The sequence below is a fragment of the Osmia lignaria genome, chromosome 14 (genome assembly GCF_051020975.1).
Source record: "Osmia lignaria lignaria isolate PbOS001 chromosome 14, iyOsmLign1, whole genome shotgun sequence".
Classification (NCBI taxonomy): domain Eukaryota; kingdom Metazoa; phylum Arthropoda; class Insecta; order Hymenoptera; family Megachilidae; genus Osmia; species Osmia lignaria.
Window position 1 is genome coordinate 4095907 of NC_135045.1, and position 21234 is coordinate 4117140.

General features: G+C 39.7%; 5 protein-coding genes across 17 annotated transcripts; 3 read left to right on the forward strand and 2 right to left on the reverse strand.

Moving 5' to 3' along the window:
- Window positions 1-221: 221 nt before the first annotated feature.
- Window positions 222-2079, forward strand: Pex19 (peroxisomal biogenesis factor 19). 2 transcript variants are annotated; one of them, XM_034331148.2, is made up of 5 exons: window positions 222-392; window positions 705-887; window positions 948-1105; window positions 1190-1420; window positions 1514-2079. In XM_034331148.2, the coding sequence occupies exons 1-5, from the start codon at window positions 332-334 to the stop codon at window positions 1742-1744; spliced, it is 864 nt and encodes a 287-aa protein (XP_034187039.1). In that variant the 5' UTR covers window positions 222-331; the 3' UTR covers window positions 1745-2079. The 2 variants fall into 2 exon arrangements, with proteins under 2 accessions (XP_034187039.1, XP_034187038.1); XM_034331147.2 differs by having other exon boundaries at window positions 225-392; window positions 942-1105.
- Pgk (phosphoglycerate kinase) lies at window positions 1984-17230 on the reverse strand. Of its 2 annotated transcripts, none has more exons than XM_076692256.1 (5): window positions 17093-17230; window positions 3485-3833; window positions 3072-3410; window positions 2775-2994; window positions 1984-2666 (listed from the first exon to the last, which is right to left on the reverse strand). In XM_076692256.1, the coding sequence occupies exons 2-5, from the start codon at window positions 3716-3718 to the stop codon at window positions 2389-2391; spliced, it is 1071 nt and encodes a 356-aa protein (XP_076548371.1). In that variant the 5' UTR covers window positions 3719-3833; window positions 17093-17230; the 3' UTR covers window positions 1984-2388. The 2 variants fall into 2 exon arrangements, with proteins under 2 accessions (XP_076548371.1, XP_034187013.1); XM_034331122.2 differs by lacking the exon at window positions 17093-17230 and adding an exon at window positions 4050-4318.
- Window positions 5533-16141, forward strand: Asator (tau-tubulin kinase asator). 6 transcript variants are annotated; one of them, XM_034331107.2, is made up of 15 exons: window positions 5533-5688; window positions 8754-8886; window positions 8971-9118; window positions 9230-9444; window positions 9520-9789; window positions 9871-9957; window positions 10082-10354; window positions 10432-10600; window positions 10666-10997; window positions 11065-11364; window positions 12070-12357; window positions 12438-12705; window positions 12861-13235; window positions 13930-14338; window positions 14404-16141. In XM_034331107.2, exons 1-15 carry the CDS (start codon window positions 5558-5560, stop codon window positions 14456-14458), a joined length of 3453 nt encoding a protein of 1150 aa, XP_034186998.1. In that variant the 5' UTR covers window positions 5533-5557; the 3' UTR covers window positions 14459-16141. The 6 variants fall into 6 exon arrangements, with proteins under 6 accessions (XP_034186998.1, XP_034187005.1, XP_034187000.1 ...); XM_034331114.2 differs by lacking the exon at window positions 5533-5688 and adding an exon at window positions 5718-5736; XM_034331109.2 differs by lacking the exon at window positions 5533-5688 and adding an exon at window positions 5792-5970.
- A 5-nt stretch (window positions 17231-17235) lies between the features above and the next one.
- Window positions 17236-18069, forward strand: LOC117607452 (uncharacterized). Its single transcript, XM_034331158.2, has 2 exons — window positions 17236-17463; window positions 17827-18069. The coding sequence occupies exons 1-2, from the start codon at window positions 17365-17367 to the stop codon at window positions 18067-18069; spliced, it is 342 nt and encodes a 113-aa protein (XP_034187049.1). The 5' UTR covers window positions 17236-17364.
- A 62-nt stretch (window positions 18070-18131) lies between these two features.
- LOC117607434 (galactose mutarotase) lies at window positions 18132-21231 on the reverse strand. 6 transcript variants are annotated; one of them, XM_034331129.2, is made up of 5 exons: window positions 20130-20287; window positions 19499-19707; window positions 19002-19369; window positions 18462-18884; window positions 18132-18341 (listed from the first exon to the last, which is right to left on the reverse strand). In XM_034331129.2, exons 1-5 carry the CDS (start codon window positions 20285-20287, stop codon window positions 18261-18263), a joined length of 1239 nt encoding a protein of 412 aa, XP_034187020.2. In that variant the 3' UTR covers window positions 18132-18260. The 6 variants fall into 6 exon arrangements, with proteins under 6 accessions (XP_034187020.2, XP_034187016.2, XP_034187017.2 ...); XM_034331125.2 differs by having other exon boundaries at window positions 18132-18884; XM_034331126.2 differs by having other exon boundaries at window positions 18462-19369.
- Between the last annotated feature and the right edge of the window lie 3 nt (window positions 21232-21234).

Sequence of the window (21234 nt, forward strand, 5' to 3'; positions counted from 1 at the left end):
CTTTTATATTATCATCACTTTATGTCGTTTTTTGTATATGATACACGTATAAAAAAATTACGTTTTTATTGTACATACCTCTGTAAATATATGGGTATAACAATGTTAACACTAAAGTTAAAAAAGCAGTGGCGAGGGGAGGAAATAAAATGGTAATGTTTATGTTAATTCACTTTGTTAACTTTCTTTAACAAGTACGCATATGCAAAGAAGTATGTGTATATATATATATATAAAAGCTGATAAAGGTGTATATAGCACTTTGATGCGTACACTTTTCGTACCGTGATTTAACAATTTTAATAGACAATAAAATCGTAAACCGATAGATATGGCGGACAAAAAGCCTACGAAGCAAACAGAAGATCAAGAATTAGACGACTTATTAGACAGTAAGTAATTATTTTACTGGATGATATATAATTGAATAAATATATTGGGAACACTTTAACCTTAAACTGTAAAAGTGCACGATATTTTCCCCATTTTTCCTTTCGATTAATACAGTTACAGATCATATTATTTTGGTATGATTTCGTTTAGAAGATTACACGAATTATGAAAAAAAAAAAAAAAAAAACGATATATTTCTTTTATCACAAATATTGAGCAAGTTATGTAACTATTTATTTATTTATTTTAGAAATGTTGAATGAAATGTATTAAAATTATGTAATAGTTAAATTGTGTAATCGTTGTTTTAGATGCTTTAAAAGATTTTAACAAAGAACAAAAACCAGATAAGGAGGATCCTGGCAAATTAGATACTCCAAAACCTACAACAGATAAGAGCACAACTGAAAATTTAGAGGATGCTTGGACTACAGATTTTATTAAACAAGCCGCAGAACAATTTGAGGAAAACCTACAGAATTTAATTCAAAATGGTAATGATTTATAAAAATGACTAGTGAGGTTTTGCTTACAAATTTATCTATTAGGAGCAGACGGTGAATTGGGAGCTTCTTTTCAAAGAATGGCACAAACAGTTGCAAGTGTAATAAAAGATGACGATACGCTTGATGAAGACAGTATGAGTACAGATTTTAAATCTGCCATTGCTGGAGCATTAAATGACTTGTCTGCAACATCTGAAAATTTACAGGTAGTTCATTCAAAAATCATAAAGAACTCTGTTTTATATAATTTGCTACACCTTCAAACACATTCTTTCATGAAAATATTCTAGAATAATGCTCATTTATCTGAACTATTCGGACAAGCATCTTTAGAAGATGGTCCTGCTGCTATTCTACCATTTATGCAAGGAATGTTGCAACATCTGCTATCGAAAGAAATTTTGTATCCATCATTGAAAGAATTAGCAGATAAATATCCTGAATGGTTAGAGGAAAAGAAAGCAACGATATCGTCTAGTGATCTACAAAGGTTTACAAAACAGCTTGAATTAATGAAACAGGTAATTAATGAAAGAGGTCTCTTTTTACGAAATATTGTTAAAAACATAATGCTGCTATATCCTTTCAAAATTTTCTTTTTCCTTTTGCGATAGGTATGTAGTGAACTTGAGAAGGAAAAGGATGGAGATTCGGAAGAAGTTAAAAAGAAACGTTTTGAAACTGTAGTATCGCTTATGCAAGAAGTTCAAGGTTGTGGTCAATTACCCGAAGAATTGGTAGGAGACCAATGTCCTTTTCAAGTCGATGCCGACGGTGACCCTGTTATTCCAGCGCTGCTTCAGGGCATGGAAAAATTGTCGCCACAAAATTGTCGTTTGATGTAAACGAATTAAAAGAATTATCTAACCCATGCTTTTTAACAATACTGGAAAAGCTGATAAATTGGGGAAGGATTAAAATATTAAATTAGGAATATACAATGCACTAGCGATTCGGATTGTTTCCGACGTGTACATATTAATTACATGTGCAATCGATACATGTAAAGCGTATTTAATACATTTTATTATTCTGAAAAACCGCTGTGATCTGGAAAGAATCGCACTTGTAAATAAAATATGTCCAGACAGGAATGCATACACGCGTGCATACGGAAGTATGTACGTACGTGAATGTTTTACATTTATTACATATTAATACATTTGTCTGCTTTAAACGATATTTTTGCAATAATTTTACATATAATGTTTTTTTTTTTCTGAGTATCTTAGGATACCGAAACATCGTACTTAATACCGATCATCCTTTCAATAGGAATAGATACATTTTCTCATAAATATACAGAAAATTTCCATCTAGGTAAATAATAACGAAAGTCACTTCGAATGGAGATATTTTTACACGAACGTAAATTGAAACAATAATACTCTTGTTATCGAAGGAACAAGAATGAAACACTTTGTTTCATTGAACACCGATGTTAACTAAGGCCTATAAATATCGTAAATAGCACTAATTGGATTGAAATTTACGCGGGGGAAAGAGCTGCAACTCCCGGCAAAACCTTTCCTTCGAGAAGTTCTAAACTTGCACCACCGCCAGTGCTTACATGACTTACTTTATCTTCCGTTTTCCACTTAGCAGCACAAGTGGCAGTGTCCCCACCTCCAATTATAGTAATACTACCTTTTGATGTCGCTTCAACGACATTATCCATCAGACCTTTCGTACCCTTACTAAAGTTTTCGAATTCGAAAACTCCAGCAGGACCATTCCACACGATTGTTTTGGCTCTCTTAATAGGTTCTATAAATTCATTTCCAACGTTTCATACAGGTATTATAAATAAGTATTGCCAGATGGTTCTAAAATTGAAACCGCTGTTTCTCAATGGAAAAAAGAAGTAACACTTACCGCTAAACAATTCTCTTGACTTTGGTCCTACATCAAGACCCATCCAGCCATCAGGGATACCACTCTCTACATCCGCCGAGCCAACAGCCGCATTTTCCGCAAACTTATCCGCGGTAACGAAATCGACCGGTAAGTGTATCTGTACTTTATTCTTTTCAGCTTTGGCCAATAAATCGTTTACGATTTTTGCACCCTCTTCGTCAAATAACGAATTACCGATCTGGTACAAAATGTATTACGTTTTCAATAAATACTCATCAAAGTAAAAAGAAGCTGCCTTACTACAAGATACTTTACCTTCATATTTTTTGATACTTTTAAAAATGTGTAGGCCATTCCACCACCTATGATCATTTCGTTAACTTTATCTAGCAGATTATTAATCAACTGTATTTTATCTGCAACCTTGGCACCTCCTAATATTGCCAGGAAAGGTCTTGTTGGATTGTCCAAAGCTTTGGCAAAATATTCCAATTCTTTTTTCAAGAGGAAACCGCTAGCTCTCGTGTCAAAACCTTCGCCAAGCATGGAACTGTGAGCACGATGAGCCGTGCCAAAGGCATCATTGATATAAACATCGCCCAATTTCCTGAGGGATGCCCTAAATGCTGCCACTTTGTCTTTATCTGCTTTTACCTAAGAGAGAATTATTGTAATTAAAATAAAAGTTATTGTATAGAAAATAAAAGAGGTTATAAACTTAAGTTTACCTTACTTCCATCTGCTCCTACACCCTTACCCTCTTCCTCAATGTGGAATCTTAAGTTTTCAAGTAAAATGATAGTTCCCGGTGCTGGATTGGCACAGGCAGCTTCAACTTCTGGTCCAACACAGTCGCTCAAAAATAAAATCTCCTTTCCAAGTAAAGACTTTAGCTCATCGGCAACTGGTTTTAGAGTATATTTCGTGTTAGGGTTTCCATCAGGACGGCCCAAATGTGACATTAAAACAACAGACTTTGCCTTTTTCTCGAGAGCATACTTGACCGTGTCCAAAGCAGCGACGATTCTCTGATTGTTCGTAATTTTTCCTTCCTTCAACGGCACATTGAAATCCACTCTGCAACGTTAGTTTGAATTAACGGAAAGACCATGCTTTCATACATCGATTCGCATACCGGTTTTCATTGCTTTCCCGGTATAACGTAACCTTTCAAAGCCGGGATGTTCAGCGAAAGATATAAAGAAACAGAAATTATACGATGCGACGTTACATACTGCATGCATTAATCACTTCGAAGATGAATTAATTAATAACATAAAGAAAGGGATATACCGTATGAGAACACGTTTGTCCGTAAGGTCCACTTTATCAATGCTAAGCTTGTTTAGCGCCATGGTTCTGGATGTTGAATGTATCGATCTCGATATAATTTGACGTATAAATGGTGATATATTAATACCGTTATCGGACTTGAACGCACTTTGTGTAACGTGCCGCGTAAAACCAATAAAACTGTCCGCTATCTTCGAGTATCTTTGATCGTTGTTATGCCTCGACTCGACAAAGTCAAAGAAAGGTCGACGAACACAGCGACCTCCCAACAGATTTTGAGTTGCGCGCGTCGAAACATTCGAATTCGCGCGCTTTATCGTCGAAGGGAATAAAGCGTTCCAGGTAGCTGTTTGTACGCATGGAAAATATTTATTTACAACTCTGCCATTCATATTTCCTACCTATATCCTATCACATCCCACCTAAAGAAAAGAAAAAAAACAAAAAAGAAAAGAAACAAATACGTACGATATATTGAGAAATGTTTCCCTATACAATGGGAAATAATTAAAAGGTAATTTTTTACCGGGTAAAGATAACCCGTTAAAATGAAACGTAGAAAGGAGTGTTCGGTCAGTCGCGTGTCACCGCCGATACAAATATGGACTATGCACCATAGCTAGTATTCAATCAACGTCTGGTATTCCGGTATTTCGTCTGACCGTTGCTATTCTCGATTCTGGCATAGTAGCACACCCGTGCGTTCATTTATCTGCTTTCAAAACTAAGGTGGAATAATAGATGAAAGGTCTCGCGGTCGTGAGGTGAGAACGAAGAATTTTTATCAACGTACAGCCGTGTAGAAAGAGGGGAGAAAAAAAACTAGACGATTATCCATACAAAAGAATACGATGAATCGAGGAGCACCGTGAAAGAGGATGGCTCGTGAATTCGTTAGGAAAGATAAGAATCGCGAGGATCGTCGGAGCGTGTTTGAACCGATGCCGTACCGAAATAACACAACTTTGCTAAACGCGAAGGCGGGCTACGCGAAATATAGCCGCGTATATTTTCTCACCGCGAATCTCGAGACAATCGCACTTTTAGAAGTATCCAGTTTAATCGGCCAGCGGACTACGCGTACGTTTCTTTCCAGATATTTACGATCATCTCGAAAGAATCGGCGACTTATAAGTAGCGTTCAAAGTAGGCGCGATATAAGCGCGCGTAACGCTTCTCATCTATGGGGAAGATGGATCAAACTACCTCGCGATAATCTCGTCAGAATTCGATCGAACGGGGAAAAAATAAAATAGATATCGGTATCGGTAATGATCCGATCGGTAATCGAGTCTGGCGATAAGCGATTAATAAAATAGACAAGATCTATAAGTCAACGATGGGCAAAGTAAGGCTCGCAATCGGTTCGGTTCAAAGTATGCAACTGCTCGGTAGGGAGGGAGAGAAGATATCGGGATGAGCAGAGGAAAGCAGAGCAGAGCATAGCCGAGAAGAGAAGAGGAGAGGCGATGGAAGAAACGGAACATCATGCTGGTTGTGTCAGTCGGATGCCAGTGGAACGCGACGAACGACTCGCGTTCTGGCTGTATCAGCTCGTCGTCAGAGAAGTAGCAGGAGCGATTAATAAACGAATAACACTCGCGGTGCCGTCTAGAATCGCGACAACGGATTGTTCGCTGTACGTGGCCGAAATCGAAGGAGAACCGTGAAACGATTCGGGATAAGGGTGCCGATACCGATTATCTTTAATCGTTCATTTGATATACCGTCATAGTCATCGCCACCACCACCGCTACCGCAGACATCATCATCACCATTGACCACCGCGATCGTCGCCGTTCATCGTCACCGTGGTCGTCGCCTTCGCCTTCGTGTAACCACCTTTCTACTCGGCACGATATTTTTCACCTCCTGCCCTTACTTAACGACCGGTATCTCTATTACTCGGAGCCATGAAATGGTATGTGATTATCTCTACTTCGAGATACTTACACTCCATCGTTCGTACCCCCTTACAGGAATCGTTTATTTCCAAATTCGTTCCTAACGTACTTACATTTCAATTCGTTCGACGGTGAAACTAAACGGGACAACTGGCGAACATCATTTTTGAAAATTTTGCAAATTCCTTTTAGGCTACCTGTGCGAGCATACATGTGTCGTACACATACGTAAATACGATGTGATATAACACGATATAACGTGAAAAGTAATTATAAATAATCCCTAGGTATGTATGGATACACGTATGCGCAATGTTAAAGCGCAAACGTTCCTTTAGGAAATCGGAGGGGGGAAAAATTCGCGAGGGGTGGCAAACGTCTGGCGTTAATAATTTCGAAAAATTACGAGCAGCGAAGATACTTACGAAAAGTAGCTTGGCGCGGAGAAAGATGCTACTTTGCGTATCATATACAGATAGAGTGGGGTCGCTTAAAAATAGATGTTTAAACTTAAATTATGCCCTCTGGCGAATGGAGTTAGTAATTTAGGGATTTCGAAATTTCATTAGTTGCCTCTGTTTATTTTTCATCCAACATGCAAATAGCAAAAATTGCCAAATTTCCTGCGAATATCGTTGGTGTACGCTCGATTGTTCGGATCGTACGACGACGATACGAAACACCTTCTGGTGTCCTCGGGTCACGGTCATAATCGGAACGAAGATATTTTTCGGTTCGTTCATTGTGCTCGCTATTCGGCAAATATAGAATACACAATTTTTAACTTACCGCTTTCGAACGAAACGATACCCGATCAAGCTTCGTAAAACATATTCATATCGCGAATGCCGTCATTGTAAATTACATAATTACACGCGAGAATCCCTTGGACTAGATTATCGTTCACTTTTATTTTCGATCAGAAGCTATAACGAATCGCTCAAAAAAAGCAATGATTCGATAAACGAGCGCTTGGAATCTCTTTCCGAAAAAAAAAAAAAAAAAGATAAATAAATTAGATGTATACGTTGCTATTGAAAGACAGCGTGCATTCTTTTACATTCTCATTTTTCTCTAGCAGACAGAGACTAAACGAAAGTATCTGTCATCGTTAAAAATAATACGAAAGAATTTCGAAGATTTTTAAAACGACTCGCGATAGATATCGTATAAAATTTTTATAGTCCTGTATGAGAATACGAGTTCAATTTTTGTTCCATATATTTCGTTCGTGTAATCGTAATTATTCAACTCGTTTGAATAGTACTTATGTAGGCGTAGAGTAGATAAACGAATGCAAAGTACGAAACATAGCTGCAACGAGCAAAGTACGATAGAGCGGAGAAATTGTAGAGGCAATTATTTCGAAAGCAACGAAGGAAAGAATAAAAGATAATTGAGAAATCGGCGATCGGAAAGTTTAGGAGACGAGTATCAGTAGGTCGTGAAACGTTTGAAATTATAGTGGGAAAGATTGGAGGAAAGCGGGCATCGATCGCGAACACGGGTCGCTATCTCGCGGCGTTTACAAGCATCACGAGTGCCGTGGTACGAAATCGAAAAATGGCCGTTCCATCGGTGTTTGACGGGAACTAGTTACAGCTATACACGGATCTATTCGATATGTCTTATTCGCGACGAAGAAAGTGATCATGCCGAGAGAATGAAGAGTGGAATGGAAACGGAGAGGAAGTAAAAAATTACAAAGGAGAGAAGGTCGTCACGAGTGAGGGAAAATAGTATAGAACGGAGGAGGGGGTCGGGCGGGACAGGGGGCGGGGTGGGGTGGGGTAGGGTTGAGGTAGGGTGAGAGTAAGGAAGGGTGAGCGAAGAAAAGGAGAGAAAGGAATATGAAAGGGTGAGGTGAAGATAGAAACTAGCGGCAAGGGGGAAAGACTAGTGATACAAAGTACCGGAAAAAAAAAAAAAGGGAAAAGAAGAGATGAAAATGGGAAGTGCGCGATCGTGAGCAAACGCACTGCCTAAGGAAAGTTTGGATCGTGAAGGGAACGCCATCGACGATTAGCAAACGACACTGTTAGTAAAAAAAAAAATAAACCATTATTTTACATGGAACAGTTGGTGCGCGCGTGAAGATTCAGGAACGACTGAGCCACATAACGACTATAGTTTTGCAATAAGAACATCGAAACCAAGGGAGCCGAGCTACCTTTTTTTTTTTCTTTAACCCGTGCTTCCTCTCTTGGTTTTAATCGCTTCGTTCGGCCCTGTTCGGCTCTTCTCGTAATGATTAATCCAAATTAGCGGCTTGGAAAAAGCTTTTCTCTTTGAAAAAGCTTCGCGGGTGCGATTACAAAGAAGATAGCCGAGAGAAAAGAAGGGACCGAATATCACCGAATGTGACACTTGGTGACGACGAGTCGAACGCGGTTCAACCATGGGCAGACGAGAGAATCGCCCCCTTTCTATCCTCTGCACCCTTCGCTTACAAGCAATCATGGCTGCCTAATACACGGCGCTCAGTATCGACCAATTTTCTACCGTAATATGCTTTAGGTTAAAAACTTAACCTATCCACGAGCCCCGGGGCGTGTCGCTTCTTTCACGTTGACAGCTCGAAAGTTCATCCCGTTCGATCATTTCGCGTTGTGGTTATTCGCGTACCGTCGATTACATTTCGATCATACCGTTTACAGATTTCTTTATCCGTTCATGATTGATCGTTTTGTCGCTTGTCACGTTATCAGAAAAAAGCTGATGCAAGCCCGAGAAATTACAAGCATGAAGTTACTCTCGATTTCCAGCGAGCCGAATCTTTCGAATCGTTCGAATCTTTCAGGTATCCCGACCATTCTACCACTTTGCAGCCAAGGAATGTAGGCGACGAAAGTACAGATCAGAATAACAATATAACTATGACGAGCGAGGATTTACTACAGCCTGGCCATGTGGTCAAAGAACGTTGGCGAGTCGTAAGTTTATAAATATTTCCTTTCCTCTGTCTTTCTCTTTTCTTCTTCTTTTTTTGCTTGACTCATCTTCTTTCTGTTATGCAGTTTAAAAAAATAGGAGGCGGTGGATTTGGTGAGATTTACGAAGGCCTAGACTTAATAACCAGGGAGCAGATAGCGTTAAAAGTTGAATCAGCTCGTCAACCAAAGCAGGTTCTCAAGATGGAGGTAGCAGTGTTGAAGAAACTCCAAGGTTCGTAATGGGCAAAGAAGTGTACACAGATCAGAATAATAATATGACAATTTCATTTCTCAAAGCATTGCACGCATTTGTACTAATGAGCGTACTGTTGTATCATTGTAGGTCAAGAACATGTATGCAGATTTATAGGATGCGGTCGTAACGATCGATTCAATTATGTTGTAATGCAGCTGCAAGGAAAAAATTTGGCAGAATTACGCCGGGCCCAGCCACGAGGTTCTTTCTCATTATCCACTACTCTTCGTTTAGGACTTCAAATTTTAAAAGCAATAGAAAGCATACACTCCGTTGGATTTCTTCACAGGGATATCAAGCCAGTAAGTCACTACTGTGCGTTTCGTATTCGTCCGTAACGGCTGTCGATGGATACGAATTTTCTTTCCTGTTTGCAGTCAAATTTTTCAATTGGACGACTTCCACGAGATTCGAGGCTAGTTTATATGTTAGACTTTGGTCTAGCTCGTCAATTTACAACTGGCACCGGTGAAGTCAGGCCACCTCGTAGCGCAGCAGGATTTAGAGGAACCGTCCGGTACGCATCGGTGAATGCGCACAAAAATAAAGAAATGGGCAGACACGATGATCTCTGGTCTTTATTTTATATGCTGGTAGAGTTTGTCAATGGGCAACTTCCATGGCGAAAGATAAAGGACAAAGAACAGGTGCGTTTAGATTTCACAGACCTCGCTTAAACGTTGACACACAATTCTTCTTTCTTTCGTTCTTTTCTCTTTCGCATTTAGGTTGGCCTCATGAAAGAGAAGTACGATCATCGAATACTTCTGAGGTATCTTCCCCCCGAGATTCGAGTATTTTTAGAACACATTCAGGTAGGCGATTTTGCAAATACCCAAAAAGAAGAATAATCTTCTGGTCGTTGTATGTGATATTTCTTTTGAAATTATATTCCCTCCTAATCGTGTAAACGAACAGTGAGTGAGATGTTCCTTTTAGAGCCTGGAATACGCTGATAAACCAAATTACGCGATGCTAGCTGGTTTGTTTGAACGTTGCATGAAACGTCGAGGAATAAAAATGAACGATCCATACGACTGGGAGAAGCCATCGAGATCCAACGAAAGCTTACCCACTACCAAATCTCTACCCACAGTTACCGTACCCCCAGTGTTGACTACAGCGACTACTATCAATCAACCACCAACCACGCCGAACGTTGATACGAACAATCAAGAGAACGTCGAACCCGATAACAGAAAGGAATTAGATGTAAGAAAAAACAGTGATGACAGTTAACATCACAGTTCATGTATTAACATCACGATATCCTTTGATTTCATTGATAGGCGCAAATGGATTACGAAAGTATATGTAGAAGAAATAAACAACGCGGTGTAGAAGGATCATCCGTACCATTTACATCAGCTATCAGTAATCATGGCCGTGATAAGAACTGTAACGCTACGATACCTACGATGGACAATACTCATCAGCAAACTGGACAACAAACTCAAGGTAATTTGTTCTGATCTTAAACGAAATCGTGTTTACCCCCTTTTGCTATACCATCGTTTTCACAGATTCACCGAAGAAAAGACGCGCCGTTTCGATGGCCGCTGAACCACAGACCGGCACGGTTACAACAGAAAAACGAGTGGACAACGAAGGAGACGCGTTAATGGCATCCGCTCGTTCCGCATCGGATGTACCTCGTAACAAAGTTGGAGCGAATGCCGCGGCACCGCTACGAAAATCTGCCAGTGGTGCGACATTCGCTCGATTGCGCGTTACGCCTGCACCAGCTGAAACAGCACCCGGAGAACCGCCCAGTCCTCGAGTACAAACCGAAGTCGATGCTTCTTACTGTTCCTACGACGTGACTAATCCAAAATACGTCGGCAATCAAAGTCCCGTACGTATACAAACGATTGTGCTTGAAAAGATACCATTTTAAATATTATCCTTTAATCGCGCGATAGGTTACCGAGCAGAGGGAACCGCTGAAAAGAGAAACGCGAAGAAGAACGGATGGAAGGCAACAGACAAGAGCCAGTCGTGCCGCGATACGAGACTGTTCCATCACTCAGTTTGCGCAAATAGACGACGACAACGTGTCCGCGTTGCAACAAGTAACCAAGGGTGGCGGTGGTCTAACATTGGCTTCCCAATGGAAGTCGCAGTTCGACGATTCCGAGGAGACCGACAACGAATGGAAAGGAGAAAATTTGCAGAGTCCCGAGCACAAAGGAACCGCTAATATACCGGTTATAGCTCCCCAGGTACATATTCAAAATGATCGCCACGATTGATACCAGTAGACAATGCAATATTTATTTCTTCGATGCGGTATATTCTTCGGATTCGCAAGACAGTAGAAAGGTGTCTGAAAAATAGCTTTGTTTTATTCATTTTTATTTCGCATGCTTAGTGTCTGTGCGTATGCGTGTGTACGTGGAAACGAGTATGGGTGGCGTGTGTCTGGCCCATGTGTGCATTGCTTTAACGAAATTACTGTCAAATACCGAAAACTTATCGATGTGTTTGATATTCTAGCCACATCTGGTCCGTATCGATGCCCTCGTTTGATGCGCCTGTTACCTGCTACAGAAACGAATCGACCTCTTTATCTCTATCGCCGTTACAAGCTTTACACGCTTCTCTGTATTCGTTTGTCATTTTTCGTGAAATATTCACTTTTTGTGTTGTACGTTAGAAATCGATTCTCAATCGTTTGCCAAAGTTGCTAAGCGTTATCATGAATAATTCGGCCGGGGTCAATTATTGTTTTTAGACAACGTGATTTTGATCGTGTTACCACCGTCTTACATTGTTAGCGTTAGAAATTGCATGCGATTCACGTAGAAAGTAATCGTTGCGTGCGTGTTTGATCGTCGCGCGTCGTCGATTATTTTATTCGAACAAAGAGAATACTCGAACGACACGCGCGTCTTGTTACTTCTTTTTTTTACAAACTTTCTATACAGTCGACAGTTGTCAGTGATGCTGTGACTACCGCAACTTCAGTGCCTGCGTCTAACGATGCGAAAACAACAGTGGCTCAGTCGACTACTCCAATCGCGACTCATCAACATTCGATAATACCGACTGCTTTATCACGCATAAGCGAAGACTCACCGAAACCCACGACACCTCACAGATGTTTGAACATTGCCGGTATCGAAAAGTATCCGGACCTTCAAGGGGCACTTCCCCGCGCTTGGAGCGTACCAGCTTTAGCGCCGCACGTGCGCGCTTACCTCGAAGCGCCGTTGGTACGTACAATTCTTTTATAATATAACAATACGTTTCCTTCAACGATTCTTATACAAGATTTCTCTCGTTTTTCCAACAGGTTCAACAAGCCGCGTTCGACGATTTACTGTACGAAATCGACGTAATGAGAAACATTGCGTCGCGGTACGACGAACCGCGTCAAAGTCCTTCACCTCGCAGAGCTAGCGTACCGGCAGTCGCTTTTTCGCCACCTAACACGATACCGAGCACGCCTGGAGGCGAAGAGGAGGAAGAAGCGGTAGCAGGAAGATTGGAGATTAGGGTAGTGGACGCGACGGGTGGTGCGACCGTTGTTCAAACCACCGCGGATAAAGAACCATTGCAAAGTAAGTATGAACTTTATTTTATTCGTGTTTCTTGTTACGAGACGTATCAAGTTTCACGAACAATTATTCTCGATTCTCTTAATTTTAAAAAGATCTTTTCACGAGTATCTGAATTGTTGCGCGAGGTTTCACATCCATTTAACGTGATTTCATAGAAAAAATGACAAATGGTACCACGGATGGTCCAGCTAGCCCTAATCCAGGCTGCGAAGAACCATCGGTATACGACGATGCCGTCGAAAATCGGGTACCCGTCGATGCGGTCGTGCATAAGGAGAACAGTACTGTCACTTCCCCGGCTACCATACCGAACACGGTACCGCTCCGTGAATATAAGGACAATAAAGAAAAGGAGGCACCTTGTAGGACTCACAATACTATCAGTAAAATTCCGATCCCGGTTAAAAGTCCTCGATGTTCGCTATCTGAATCTACTCTAGAAACGAATACTCAGAATACCAGGAGTGGCGTGGGAACTGAAGTAGACAAATCGTCCACACCCGCGGCTATAACCAGGGAAAAAGATGCTAGTTAGTAAGATTGTTTTTTTTTTCTTAGCATAATTCTACGATCATTCTCTTTGAATAGTGTAACCTTTGCGACGTGTAACGGGTCGTATGAAGTTAGTTGAAAAAGGAAAAAAAAAAATTAGTAGAATAGAAATGAATGAAACGTAATTTGATAATTTCATCGATAACGTAACATCGGCGAAGGATCATTCTTCAAAGAGATAACGAGAAATGTTAAATTGTAAAAGAAATTAATCGCAATGTTTATTCGAGTCGAGATTTAATCGTAACACGAGGCCGTGATTCAATGGTGACAGTGTGTTACGTTTAAAAGTTACTATATCGTTCCGTTTCTGCTTTTTTTTTTCTCTTTTCCTTTCGTAAGAATGTTTAGTCGAAAAACGTGGAAACACCGATGTGTTAACGAAATTGTACGAAGCCGTTCGACCGTTGTTTCGTTTCTTTTTCGATGCGATGTGGAAGAATCTAAAGACACGAAAAAAAAAAAAAAAAAAAGGAAAAAATAAGTAAAATAAACACGATCTCGATCGTTGATTTAAAAGAGAAAAAAAAATGAAAAAGAAGAGAAGGGAGGGGAAGAAAATGGAAACGAAGGTTCGAGCTTCCGTTAATCGTATTTGTGTTTTGGAAGCTGATTTGTCGCGATTAATGCCGAGTATAGATTCTTAGCGATACTAACATTGCCAAATTTTAGCTAGCAAAGGCAAACCCTTGACAGTGGAGGCATTGGCATTACGACGCTGCGTGACTTTACCCGATGCACGGCCGACCTATTCACCCTTAACGTCGGCTAATTCGACAGAAGATGAAAATCTAACCGGATGCACGCCTGCGTTACGTCGACGAAGACAAAGCGAAAAATACGTGACCGACTCCAGTCAACTGAACCTGCGGTTCCAGAGACCGCAACGTCGAGTCAGGCCGAATTCCGAGGTATTGTCTGGATTCTCACCGAGAGGCGTACCCTCGCATCTCCTCGGAGAGGCAGCTAAGCGAACCGAAGAAAGTAGCGATAACGATTCAGATAGTAGCGGCCCGACGAATGCTCAACCTCCGCCACCTCCTACGTCTCTGCCACCTCATGTTGCAGAAAATAACGCTAGGTATCGATTTTATGATTTTTACATATAATTGGATAGCGCTGAAATATCGATATCGATAATTACAGATGCCGCAGATTTCGACCTATACCAGACGCGACAATAATCAGCAGAGAATCGTGAGGTATAGCATTTATGGGAACGAAAGTAAATCCTTCTTTATATGTCACGATCGGCAGAAGCATGGCGGTCTGCTCGTTCGAATAGCACCGGGAAGCCTTTCTTTCTGTACGAGAAAGTATCAAGTTGTCGACGATTCGAGTCAATGTCTTGTTATAAAATCTTATCAAGACTTTCGTCGGGGGAGAGAGAGAGAGAGAGAGAGAGAGAGAAAGAGAGAGAGAGTTATAGAAAAATCTTGCCACGGGAGGAACAACCGTTGCTTTTCTTTTATCGGTAAAGCAATTCTCGGTTTATGCGTGTTGTTGTGTCTTCAAGGGAAATCAGTACCGACTCGGTGAATACCACGAGATATCGATCTTGTAAGAGTCTGTACGTCGAACGAACTGAAAACTCCTAACATGTAATTATCTATATACGCATATTTATTTTTAACGCAAAACTCTGTTGTAAAAGACGGTTGTACGAATTGGTGGTGCTTCAAAGATTATATTTCCTAGTCTATAAATGTATCCGATGATACGATAAATACTATTTAATGTTTAACGCGTTCGTTGCGGCTCACGCGCCTGATACGCGAGGCTCCTTCGTTATTATTTCCTTCTCGGCTAATACCGCAACGAGCGCGTTAAGTCGTACACGTTACCAAGTTAAAAGAACGATGCGGATCGTTTACGGAGAGAAAAATTTTGGGAGAGTAGTACCGTTAACCAAAGGGACGTATTCTTCCTTCGCGTAACTTCGTCGTCTCTCTATTATCGCTTCTTTAATTTGTAACTTTAAACGTTGCCCCGTCCCGCTCGAATATTTTTTTATTTTCCCCGCGATCACCGTGTTCGTATTTATTTCTTTATTATTTATAGATTGAAATCTCGTTGTCCAATAACGACGTACGGTAAATCAGAATTGTATTTGATATTTTCTTTTTTTTTTTTTTTTTTTTCAATCATGAAAACGATCATTGCGCTTCGTGCAAAGATTTAAATATTAGTTTCAGGCAAATGTTTTTTAAAGCAGACGTTGCAACGAGTCTCTTTAAAGAACCACCACGATCACCAGCAGATCTTAAAAAGTTATGAAAAGAATCGATGCGATAAAAAATAAGTTATGTTTTTAAAAGAAAAAAAAAAAGAAAATGTATCTCGTCCGAATTATCGTTTTGTGGGCGTGTAACGTGTTAGAAAATCACTTATACTAAGGTTGTCAAGAGGGACGATATGTCCAGTTAAGATCTCGTCAACGTAAGCAATTGAGTTAGAACGATTGTTATCAGAATTTAAACGAGAAAACGATATAAAAAGTGAATAAGTACTCGAAGAAATTGCTATAGCTAGATTACGTATAATTACATATTTGTCTTGCACTTCCCCGGTAACGCGATTTTTTCAGACAGTTACAAGTCCGCAGTCGAAAGAAAACCTAGTGATACATAAAACTAGTCAAGTAGAATCCTCTAGTATTCTATTGATGAAACCAAATTCGCGTATAGAGTTATACATACTGTACTTGTACAAAGTAGTTAAGGGTTTATTTTGTGCAATGATCGAATTAACGTTAACAATACGATGAGATAGTTTTAAGTTGACGCCGTGAAACATTGTTTCGCGATATAACAAAAGTAAAAGTAAAGAAATTAAAATAATAATGATAAAAATACAAAAGAAAGAAAAAAAAACAAAAACAAAACGAAGAAAAGAGAATGTGCAGTATGCGCAAAAACAGAATATACCGAGACGTCGTAGACGCCAGCAAACAACAGATTGATATAAGCCTGTAATGAATGCTCATCAATTACGTACGTGTGTACACGCGTCTACGTATTATACATATATTATCAAATCCGCGCGCTCGTCTTTCGAACTTAATTAACTGGAAACAATGCGAAATCTTTTTTGTGCGAACGTACACAAGTCATAAAGTTACGACAGGAAAGCGCAAGCAAATAAACTTTTTGTGTAAATCGGTAACGAACTTGTAATCAAAGATGAAAAATGTACGTTTTGAATGTAAACAAACACGCATAATACAGCTCATTGGACGTATTCTCTAATTTAGATTTGTAATCTAAAAGCATCGTAGGTTACTTATATCATTCACTTTGAAAGTTCGCACCTTCACAACAATAAAGAGAAAGTGTTTCGTTTTCGAAATTATATAGATTGAGATGTTATTATTGATCTACCGTTCAATCGAATTTCATCGCGATTCAGAGGATCGTAGTTGCATTCAAATTTCGCGGTCGAAAGTTGCGCGTGCGCGGTCCACGTACGGATATGATTTTTTACGTGGCGATAAAAAGATGAATATGTTATAACCTAATTAATAATCAAAATTAGAGATAGAAGATCGATAGAAGATGCGAGCCAATAAGAAGCTAAATTACGAAGTTTGTTCTAACCATTAGTGTTCGATGTCAAACATCGAATGGGGTTTGGCACGTGAATCGTGTAATCAATAATTATTATATATCTGTCGCGCACCCCTGTATAAATAGATACGATTTGATGCGCATTAAACTTCGAACGGTTAACAGTTCCCTTACATCGTTTCTTAACCGAAGAAAGTCTTAACCGCGCACGTGAGTCTATATCTTTGACATTTTAATTCCAATCTGTCATTTCTGTATCGAATACGTACCGTTGGATGACTGCTATTCACTCAAAATATCAACGAGGAGGCGTGTAAATAAGAATATACCGCATAGGTTTGTCCTAGCGATCACTGATTTTTTCAAAATTGTGGTTAAGTCTTAAACGCGCGACATTCAAAAATCTATACCGCAGTTCACCAGAGTCCATAACTGCGACGCGCAGGTTGGAAGATGGTGGGGGAACGCAGCGAGCTCTCTGCTAATCGCTTTCCACTTTGTTTGGAAGTATCGCCAATCAGGGCGAAGATGCGCACTGGAGATGCGCGAAGAACAAAAACTGGTCTTTTCACAGTTATGGACTCTGGTGAACTGCGGTATAGACATAGACACTGGATCTGATCGTTACCATCGATACAAGGTAAATGATGGTGCTACGTTTGAAACAGCCATGTACCTAGTGTAAATGCGATAAATATCGTACAGACGTATAATAGTAATAATATGTATAACGAATTACGAGTCGGTCACTGTAATTTTTAACGATTGTGCAACGTAGGTTATTCTAACCTAACTTTCATAAAACGTTATGTGTTGCATGAGATTATTTTTGTGAAATATGAATCGTAAGGTACAGAGGGTAAATAAAAAAGAACAAACGTTTACTATCAACGAAAATCTGAGGAGGCTGCAGTTCTTTCTGTTTAAACAAAAATTTTTGTTATATATGTCAATATTAAAACCAAAAAGGATAAGGTTTACGCGCTGTCTACTTTAATTTCAGATGATGTGGCCAGTGTTGAGCAGAATAGTAACTAAATTTCCAACTGTACGAATAATCTTAGCCCTACCTCTTGGCATTCTTGGATATTTTATAGAAGGGCTAATATCCAATCGATACACACCCTCGACTAAATCAGTGACGGAGCAACGCGAAGAAAGGTTATTGGACGATATAGATTCGACAACCGACAAAAAACGCCACAATCCATTGGAATTTAATCTTCCTCCTTCATTGTCCGTATAATTTAAGTAGTATTTAAGCCGAGATTAGAACGAAACGTGTTGCCAGAAGATATAGCCCCTAAGTGTTGGAATATAATTCGAGACATGTATTTCAAATGTATAAACGTTGATTGTAGACCAACTTAGTATCACATTATTATAATAATGTTTTTATCAAAGATCGGTCGACGACCTGCTTCCCAATAGCTTGATTTAAGCTACAACTCCAAACTTATAGACAACTGTATGGAGATAAATTTGCCCAGGTTCGAGAATGCTATTTGGGAAGTTTTCCTGTAAACAGTTATATAAAAAAGATATGAATTGAATAGAAAATAATGACGAATTCTCAACTCTTTCAAATCCGAAACAAAGAGTAGAAAGCAATTTGATCGCACACGTATTGATACTTACATGATGGACAGCGTCCGGATAGTTTTGCGTTTCTAAACAAAACGCTGCATGTTTAAAATACGCGCTTCCGTTTTTGCCTTGAACACCCACGGTACCCGGTGCGGGTAGAAAATTAGCCGTGTAAAACTGTACACCTGGTTGATTCGAGAAAACCTCCAAGCGTCTGCCAGAAGCCGGATGTTCAACTTTGGCTACCAGATTCTTTTCATTCGAATTAGCGCTCGTTACGCAAAAATTATAATCGTAACCACCAGCCGGTAATTTATCGATCACATCTCCAAGCGTAGTCGAGTTTCTAAGATCCATGAGGGAACCTTCGACCGATCGAATTTCGCCGGTTGGAATGCTTTCAGCATCAGTGACCGTCCAACGATCCGCATTCAAGGTGAATCGATGTTTGTACAGTTCGCTCGAATTAGTATTCTGAAATGAAATCACGATCAGAAAATAATGCGTACGAGTGTCAATGAAATTCTTCGTCCTTCTGTTAAATATTTGGCACGAAGGTAAAGAGACGGATAAACAGGCGTGTTTACGAACATGGCCAGCCAAATTGAAGTAACTATGATTAGTCAAGTTGACAGGCGTTGGTTTAGTAACGAAAGCTTTCATCTCGATGCGGAATTCTCCATCGGTGGTTAGCTGGAAGGTAACCGAGGCTATGGCAGCACCGGGATAACCTTCGTCGCCGTCCTCGGACAACAAGGAAAGCACCAGACGGTCGCCTTGGATCGTAGCGTTCCATATTTTCGAATTCCAACCCTTGAAACCACCGTGAAGGCTGTTCTCTCCTGCGTTCTTAGCCAAACGATATATCTTTCCGTTTAGAACGAACTCTGCCCCTCCTATACGGTTCGCGACTCTTCCTACGGTCGCACCAAAGTACAGGTTGTCTTTTGACAAGTATCCTGAGAAAAAAAAAGAAAATAGCTGAATTAGCATGCGGGTAAATAAACAAAGATGTTTGCTCAATTCGATTGGGTGTCAAAGAACGGAAAGCGCAAAGGCCATTGTTTAGAAAAAAAATCAAACGATACCTTCTATGTTATCATAGCCCAGAACAACGTCTGCGATGTTACCATGTTTATCCGGCGTTCTAACTGACGTTATCGTTGCACCGTACGTTACGATATCCACCTCTTGACCCGATTTATTTTTTAACGTGTATTTTTCTATGCTTCGACCCTCGATCGATCCCCATTTCGCGACTGTTATCGATCCCTCGCAACTCGCCGCTACCATCGATCTAACCAACAAACAAAAAACAGACGCAAAAGCCCGGATGAAACGAATCTTTGATAAAATCACTGAAACAATGATAGTAAAAGTGGACGCACACGCGTAATCAGTAATTTCTCAAAATCATGGTATGCTTGTTTTGTTTGTTACGTAAGAACTTTATGTCCATCTGTAATCTAGATTTTAGATAGATATAATAGAACAGGTGTACGCCATAAACCGCGGTTATCTTTCGGTAATAACTTCTTTTTGATAGTCAAATTCGTATTACGAAATCGTAAACGCTTTCGTCGATTAAGATCAGTGTTATTCATTAAATACATATGTATAAGTTATTGAAATGATGAACACAATTCGACAGATCGTTCACGATGCTTCCACTCTTATCATTTATCCATAGAAGCTAAACACCGACGCGACTAATCTTACCCGAGCAAACGAAGAATTATTATCGCAACGCAACGAGTAAGCTGCATGCTGATGTGAAAAGCAACGTTACACTCGTAGAACAACGTTATTGAAAACAGCTGAAAGTCACAGTCTCTCGTCCTTCGTTGACATCTGACTACGAGGCGCGTGAAATACATACATCCGATGTATGGAACGATTCTGTACCACTCTACGTTCCATCATTTTTCTTTCATCGATTCGTCCAATCATAGAGCGATAATTGTGATGGATCGAATACGAATTGTAAAACATATAAATAAAGAATTAGAGAAAGAACGAGCGAGCACATGTTTCACCTAATTTTTTTCATTTCTTATCTGAAACGTATTAATCGCAAACATATTAATATGTAACGGAAGAATTCCTTTATCTGATACAATCGTCTAATCGACATTTCATTCAAGTTCTTTACAAGTAAAAAAAAAAATGATAACAGGATAAGTAAATTAAAAATTCATGGATCGAATAAAATTCAATCGTTAATTATTCTGCACCTTAACTAATTAATAACGACTCGTTATCGTGGTTTGTCTTTGATATGACCTCGTTAAGTTGCTACTCGAGATAACGGTTGCACGTTCGTTTCCCATGGTCATAGTTGAATAGCCTTAGGAAGAGCATTGTGTACCGCGTAATTTTGAAAAACGTCTAATCGTTGATAGCAGCGTGATTAGTTTCTTAGAAATATTCCATCCGTTGATGCGTCATTGTAAATATGCGCAAGCGTAATACTTACATCGTTTCATGTTTTCCTACGTTCGTCATTATTCTTATTTGCTTTCATGTGTTTAGAGTCGCATGGAAAAAAACCCCCGTTTAAATTTGTATATTGTTTTCTATTAGGTTATTAAAGGAAATAAGTCGCAGGAGAATAAAGTTTCGGATAAAAATCTTACCTAGTCTTCTCCATCAGGGTAGCACTTTTATTTGTACGACGAAAATTTGTAGATTAAACCTCCAATTGTACTGTAGACGTGTAGATAACACTAATTTCGCGATTGAGTTTACATTTGCGCGCGTACTCATATCCGTGTACCAGCCACTTCCTGTGCATATGTATACAATATTGCATATATAAATACGC